Source organism: Gossypium hirsutum, chromosome A09 (assembly GCF_007990345.1).
Source record: "Gossypium hirsutum isolate 1008001.06 chromosome A09, Gossypium_hirsutum_v2.1, whole genome shotgun sequence".
Lineage (NCBI taxonomy): Eukaryota > Viridiplantae > Streptophyta > Magnoliopsida > Malvales > Malvaceae > Gossypium > Gossypium hirsutum.
The window spans coordinates 83303772-83311657 of record NC_053432.1 but is presented as its reverse complement, the minus strand read 5'-3'; the positions used below and the strand labels follow the sequence as shown (position 1 = coordinate 83311657).

General features: G+C 31.3%; 2 protein-coding genes across 3 annotated transcripts in view; both read right to left on the bottom strand.

Moving 5' to 3' along the window:
• The window catches only part of LOC107928514 (1-aminocyclopropane-1-carboxylate oxidase homolog 1-like), a 41510-nt gene that overhangs the window by 15135 nt on the left and 18489 nt on the right, over positions 1-7886 (bottom strand). The window lies entirely within an intron of this gene.
• LOC107944222 (1-aminocyclopropane-1-carboxylate oxidase homolog 7-like) lies at positions 492-2767 on the bottom strand. 2 transcript variants are annotated; one of them, XR_005901436.1, is made up of 3 exons: positions 2152-2767; positions 970-1290; positions 492-891 (listed from the first exon to the last, which is right to left on the bottom strand). XR_005901436.1 is itself a non-coding variant. In XM_041077265.1 (2 exons), the coding sequence occupies exons 1-2, from the start codon at positions 1078-1080 to the stop codon at positions 640-642; spliced, it is 363 nt and encodes a 120-aa protein (XP_040933199.1). In that variant the 5' UTR covers positions 1081-1127; the 3' UTR covers positions 520-639. The 2 variants fall into 2 exon arrangements, 1 of the variants encoding a protein (XP_040933199.1); XM_041077265.1 differs by lacking the exon at positions 2152-2767 and having other exon boundaries at positions 520-891; positions 970-1127.

Genomic DNA, 7886 nt, shown 5'->3' with positions numbered 1-7886 from the left:
AACTTATATGGAATATACCTTAAAATTTTAAAAATAATCTATTATGTATTTATTTGTTGTTGAGGTAGTAGTTGGAAAAAGTAGGATTTAAAAATATATATAATTTATTATATAATTAATTTTATTAAAAGGTGATATGTGAACCACAATGACTGAAACTTAATTTTTTAATTAAAATTATACATGTTATGTAACATAGCAAAAATATTAAAGATGATAAAATGCAATTCAATTATATTATAAAAGCATTTGTGATACTTTTTGCCGATGAAATCTTTGTCATAGGTAGACTTAAAAGGAAGATCACAATGGTCTAGACTAGACTTGAAATGATAGTCATGTTTTTTTTTAGATATTTAAGGACATAGCCATGTTTTTAAGACTAAATAATGTGGGAAAAAAATACAATGTAATAAGAGAAAACAATATGAATATATGTATTTCTTGAAAACCAATATAATTTCAGATTATTTATATATCAATATTTATGTAAAATATAAAATATTTAAATACGCTTTATTATACAAAAAAAATACACTACACAATAGTTACTAAGTTTGTAATACAAACTAAAACACACACAAAAAAAAAAGTTCTACTCAGTTTGGTATTCTAATGCCAAATTGATAGTTTATAGCTTCACAGCTTGTAGTAATCTATAGGGGGCTTGGAATCAAGTGAGCTTGAAAAAAACTTGGCAAAATATTCCTTTAACAAAAACTCTTCATAATGAGGAGGATTTGCCTCTGATATCAGCTTTTTGATTGGTCCAAATGGCTTGTCAAGCAAGCTAGCATGTCCTGAGAAAAAACATGCCACTGAAATTCTAGGTCCGATATGATTGGAAATTGCTCTGTGTTTCACACTCTTGAACTTATCATTTGATAAAACCTACCAAACAACATAAAAAGAGTCAGTACTAGTCTATTAGGACAGATTCATATAGATTTGATGTGAATTGAAGCTAACTTGAAGAAGATCGCCAATGTTTATGACCAAACCACCTCGAGTGGGGTGGATGTCGAACCATTGACCATTGTGAAGGACTTGGAGGCCGCCAATATGGTTCTGTAGAAGCATTGTTAATATGCCAGCGTCTGCATGTTTCCTTACTCCTAAAGTGAGTTCAGGTGAGGGCAAGGTGGATAGTAGTGGGTCACTATGCTACACCCTTTACTATATCCCACTGAGTTAAGGTGGTCTGCTTGAAGACCGAGTGCTTCCGATAGTAACTCGAACAATGTTTCTCCCAATTTTTTCATATGTTTAAAATACTCCATTGTTGATTTTCTACAAATTTAAACAAGCAAAAAATACCCAATGTAAATTTGAAAATTTTCTATTGAATATGGTTCTATAATCGGCTAAACAACCCTTAATTTTGTGGTTTTGGTTTGGTCACAATTCTAAAGCAGACTACACATTTCAAAGTTATCAAAAAATTTCAATTTTTTAAAGAAATCCTTCAATATGTTAAGACCATAGTTTTGGCTCTTAACTCCTTTAAGAGATGCACGAGGTTCATAAAATGAGAACATTTCGTTAGATTAAGTTGTGCGCTTATCGAGAAAATATAGTTATTGGCCAATAGTAAAGTTTGAACTCAAGCCCTAAATAGCACCAATAGACATATATGCTGCCACTTTATCTATACATCCTTTAGGAGTGAGTTCAAACCTTAGTAACCACAAATGGAGTAAAAGGATTATAGAGATCCTTTACTAGGAATTAAATTACATTTTTGCCCATTCTATTCAAAAAAGGGTAAATTAGTCCCATACATTATATCAAAGAATAAATTAATCTTTTCTGTTAAATTTTTTATCAGAAAGACCAATTTACTCTTTGATCGAATATATAAGACTAATTTCTTTATTTTTTTTTAGTATGGAAGGAAAAATGCAATCTAACCCTTAATATAAACTTCTCTATGGTAGTTTTACCCGACAAATGGTAACCATTTTCTTTGGTGGTACATAGATCGATCCAACGAAATGTTCTGATTCCGTGAATCTTGCGCAGCTTTCAATGAAATCAGGAAATAGAACCTCCACTCATGACAATATCGAACATGTTAAAGGGATCCACAAGCCTCAAATTTACAACAAATTTCTTTCGAAGAAGTAACGAACTAAGATAGTGCTTCGTTACCTGCAGACGGATGGCATTTGAGAAGGGTCAGGGTCAGAATCAAGGAAAGTAAGTTGCAAAGTGTCTCCAATCAACAGTTTCTGAAGTATAAAGATCAAAATTTGAGTGGAATTTCACTTTCTTTGCACTGTCACGGCTATATAACTCTTTCTTCAACTCTAAATCTTGTTCATTAAACAAACGTATCCTTCAATCATTTCATCCAAAACACTTAATGGGATCCCATGGTTTATCACTTGGAAGAAACCCCATTCCCCTGATGCAATCTTAACTTCGTTTACGATCTCCTGTCGCCGGATACTGTCTCCGATGTTGCTTATATCTATGATCGGAACTTCGACGTTTTTGTGGCGGAATTCAGTTCTTCGGCGGCAAGGTCCTCGGCTGGTCGAACGAAAATCTTGGGGATGTTAAGTATTCCGGCGTCGACGAGTCCTTTAACACCAGCTTTTGTGTCGTCGAATTGCGTCAACTCTTTGGTTCTGTCATAATCGACTGAGGTTTCGGTTGCCATTTTCTCTGCTAATTGAGTAGCTTTTTTCTGTTCATACAATATTTGAAAAATGGAATCTGAGAACTAAAATACTACTTTACTTGAAGATAACGATCTCCACTTGCCCCAATGGTTGGATGTGTTAGAACACCCATTTTTTTTAGTTTATTTAGTTTAATTTTAAATTAATAAATTATTAAAATTCATAAAATTTTAAAAAGTAAATTATACCCAAGGTCGTTAAACTATTGTTATGTTTATATTCTGATCATTTAATTTTAAAAAGTTATAAAATAGTAACTGAATTATTAAAAAGTTGTCATTTAAGTTACTAAACTGTTTGAAAGTTTTTGTGTAGTCTCAAGTGTTAAGTGTTTTTTTTTAAGTCCAGCTAGTAACTCTACTATTATTTGATTATTGTCGGCGATAATCAATGTCATGACAAATAGAATACATATTTTAGATTTAAGTCAGTCTAAAAATCAATATCAGAATCGAAGAAGATAGCTCTTTGGTTTCAGTTTGTAAATCCGCAACATTCAAAGTTTATTTCATAAAAGAAAAATTGAACTGAGAATGTGAAAGAGACTTTATATTGGGTACTCGTTATGCGAAAGAGAAGGTCATACAATAACGATTTTAACAACCAATTATTTAAATAAAAATTTTCAAATAGTTTAATGATCATTTTGTAACTTTTTAAAATTAAATGATTAAGAGATAAATTTATTAATAATTTTATAAAAGGTCTAATTTTTTTAAATTTTTTAAAAATATCTAATGGAGGTGTGTGGTATAGAGAAAGTATGGAATTTATAAATTTTATATATAATTAATTTATTAATAGGTGAGTGTTAAGTAAAATACTGAACACATGTTCAGTTAAAATCACTGTTGCGTGTCTAGCGAACTAGGAGTGATGGTCAACTTGTGTAATGAAACAGAATTTACTAATCCAATCTTGTATTATCCACGTGAAACAAGGATCTATATATTTATATTCGAGTAATAACTACAGTTTTAAAAATTTATGGTCAAAAGAAGAAAAAGAAGTCAAGAACCATAAACTATGAATTTAAGTCATTGATGTGGAAAGTATAGCTAGAAAATTTTTGATTGAATGGGAAATATAATATTTAGGAATTAATTGATTGAAGATGAGAATAATTAGTGAAAAAGTAGATGAAATCATTGCCATTAGTAGATTTAATGGAGATTATAATTAGAATTGAATTTAGAAATATTGTTCATAGGATCGAAATTTAATTATAAATTTTTAAATGATCAAAATATATTTTTATAATTTTATTTTTATAAAGAGATTAAATTGTATATTCTCATTTTTGTGGCTAAATCCTACCTGTCACCCTTAAATTTGTCTCTAATAAGAATGATTTAAGTTATAACAATAAAGTAAGTTGTGGAATTATAGTTGTCTTGAACCTTGATGTTGTAAATATAAAAATATTATGATACAGATAATTTATGTATCAAAATTTATCTAAATACAAAATATTTTAAACACATTTATAATACAACAAAATACATAAATAACTCCACTCTCCTTGTAAATATATAAATAGAGTTCTATTACAATTAAAACACACACAAAATCAAAGACATTGTTTTATTCAGCTTGGTATTCTGATGGCAATTTGATAGTTTATAGCATCACATCTTGTAGTAATCTTTAGGAGGCTTGTTATCAAGCGAGCTAGACAAAAATTTGGCAATATATTCCTTTAATAAAAACTCTTTGTATCGAGGAGGATTTGCCTCTGATATCAGCTCTTTGATTGGCCCAAATGATTTGTCATGTAAACTAGCATGTCCTGAGAAAAAACATGGTACTGAAATTCTGGGTCCGACATGATTGGCAGTTGCTCTATGCTTCACACTGGTTGAACTTATCGTTTGATAAAACCTACCATAAATAACATTAAAATAGTTGGTGGCTAATCTATTGGGATGATTAAATATAAAGTTGATGTAAATTGAAGCTAACTTGAAGAAGATCGCCGACGTTTATGACCAAACCGCCTCTAGTGGGGTGGACGTCGAACCATTGACCGTCGTGAAGGACTTGGAGGCCGCCCATATGGTTCTGTAGAAGCACTGTTAATATGCCTGGGTCTGCATGTTTCCTTACCCTTAAAGTGAGTTTAGGTTGAGGGCAAGGTGGATAGTAGTGGGTCACTATGCTACACCCTTTACTACATCCGATTGAGTTAAGGTGGTCTGGTTGAAGACCAAGAGCCTCTGATAGCAACTCAAACAAAGCTTCTCCCAATCTTTTCATATGCTTAAATACTCCATTGTTGATTTTCTGCAAATTCAATCAAACAAAATAGGAAAAAAAAACATGTAAATTTGACAAATTCTATTGTAATATGGTCCTGTATTGGCTAAACTCTCATTAATTATATGGTTTGATTTCGTCACATAAATTTAACTAAAACTTTTAGAAGTCTTTGAAGTGACATCTGTTCGAAAAGAACAAACCTCTCATACATTTAATATTATTTCATAATGAATTTTGTTTCTCGACTTCATTGAAAGTTACACCAAATTCACAGAATGAGAACGACACATCGAATCGGGTCGTACGTGCCGCACAACCACTTACCAAGGAAATAGTGATCATTTTCCATTAGTATGGCATCAATGGGCTTAAACTCAACCGATGACAAATTGCCACCATTTTCTTTTGTAGCACACGATTCGATCCGACAAAGTGTTTCGGCTCTGTAAATTTCATACAACTTTTGACCGAATTGATATGCAAATTCTTGACCTAAGATAATACTGGATGTGTACGAGCCCATTTTGCCCGGCCATACCAACAATAACCAATAATAAACCAAAGTAACAGCCATTACAAACCAAACTTGACCAAAATTTAACCCAAAAAATTAAACCTAAAAGCCAATCACCACAACCACGTGCACCACCACACTGAACACCTGCAACAGAGACAAAACAATAGCAAAAGGAAGCATGCGAGGAATGGGGAAAAGAATAAACAAAAGAACGAAAACAAAATAGGAATGAATGTTTATAGATCGGCTTTAAAAGCCAAAATCGATCACAAAAGGGGGATGAACGCTCACTGGGCACAATATACGTTTCTGCATACATACATAACAAAAAAATCCAGTATAAAGGTGATCTCTAGTTTTTTCTTCCCTCTTTCTTTTCGGATCTATTTTTGGTTTGTTAGATTTCTTTTAATTTATGGATCGACACCAAGGAAAACCCAATGATCTCTGAAATGAAGAGATTTAGGTGAGGGTCGAATGTTCTTCTCAACTTTTTTCTTCTTTGTTTTTTGTTTATTTCAAAGAAGCAAAGCACAATTTAAAGTTTTTTTTTTAAAAAAAGGAAATGAGATGGATTGGTTTACCAGATCTCCATGATTGCAATCTTCACAGGCAAAGGTTGGGTTGTTGACCGCACGTCGTCGGCCATTAGTCCAATATTGGCTCGTCGTCTGCTAGCCAAATGAAACCCTATCATTTGGGGGTTAATGGCTGCTACTACTTCTAAAAAAATGGTTGAAATTAGATTATGTTTGAAGGAAAGAGGGTTTAAAATCCTTCACAAAGCCACGCGGCACTGTTTATAGCAGTAAAGGTCTGCGCATTGGCCCAAAAAAGTGAAATAGATTTGCACCATTTTGTTAAATGGCAGATTTGCACGTTAGATCTCCCTCTTGCGCGAGTCTTCAATTTGTGCCCAATTGGCTTACCTTGTATTTTAAAATTTGGCCTGCTAATTTGTGCATCATTTCATTTTGATCTGCGGTTCATTAATGCATTGTGGATGCGAGATATTACAAATTCAGTCCTCCTACATTTATGTGCATTGAGCATTAATTCATTTGTAATTGCTTTATTTGCAAATTATCTTCCTTATTTTTACTGTAAGTTTAATTTGGCCTTGTAATTCTACGATTGGTTAATTTTAAATGCATTTAATATGTGTAATACCTTACCATGAATTATTATTTCTTGGTATTTAGTATATTATTTAAATTATTATTAAACATATATTTTGTATTTATATTTAATTTGCATCCATTAGTAAGTTTTAATATTCTTATACATATAGATTTTAATAAGTTTGTAATTAATTGTGTTTTTTTTTAAAAAAATTATTATGTATATAATTTATGATAAAATTAGGTTAATCCTATAATTCATATTTTAATTAAATGATATTTTGACATATAATTACTTCTTACGTTTTTCACATGTATAGGGCACATATTAAATTATTTTTGCTATGGTACATGTTATTATTTTCATATAACTTTATGTAGATATTTTTCTATGTATATATATTCTCTTTCAAAATTATTTATGTGAATAACATTTTTAAATCATTCATTGTATCTTATATTATCCTTATGTTTTTATATATATATTTTGTTATTTATATAACGTATATGTTTACTTCTTTTTTTATACAATATTAATTTCATTCTTTTTATCAATAATTATACCCAATGTTTATCTGTATATAAAGATTTCATAAATTTACTTTATATATTATCTTATATCATATTTCAAGTCAAACTAATATGTTTTAAGCTATTTTTATAATCAATCATTTAAAAATTCTTTAAAACGAAGGCGATGTGCGATATTTGGCAATTCGCGGAATCGTGCCCTAACGTGTTGGGTTACAATTTCTCGTTTGCTTAAAATAATCAAATATCCCTTCAAAATTTCACGCATACCTTCTAAAAATCATTTAAAACGAAGGCAATATTCGGCGTTTGACAATTCGGGAATCATGCCCTATCGTGCTGGGTTGTGATTTCTCGTTTGTTCAAAACAATCGAATATTCCTTTAGATTTTCATTCATGTTTATTAAAAACCTTGAAAAAACGAAGGTGATGTTCGATGTTTGGCGATTTGAGAATCGAGCCCTATCGTGCTGGGTTGTGCTTTTTCATTTGCTCAAAATAATTGAAGATCCCTTCAGAATTTCACTCGTATTTTCTAAGGTGAGGCAATGTTCGATGTTCGGAAATTCGAGGAATCGTGCCCTACTGTGCTGGGTTTCGGTTTTTTGTTGGACCAAATAGTTGGGCATCCTTTTGTGATTTTCAAATTATAAATTTGCGGTCATCGAAACAAGAAGATTTTTGACAATCAACTCGGGTCACTCGAACGTTATTAGAAAAGAACCACATTTCCAAAACATTTTTATCTTCGACACTAAGACACTAATTAA

Coding starts and splice junctions, on each gene's coding strand:
- LOC107944222 (XM_041077265.1), bottom strand. CDS start 1,080: ATGCTTCTACAGAACCATATTGGCGGCCTCCAAGTCCTTCACAATGGT. Junction 892..969: donor ACATTGGCGATCTTCTTCAA/GTTAGCTTCAAT, acceptor GTTGTTTGGTAG/GTTTTATCAAATGATAAGTT.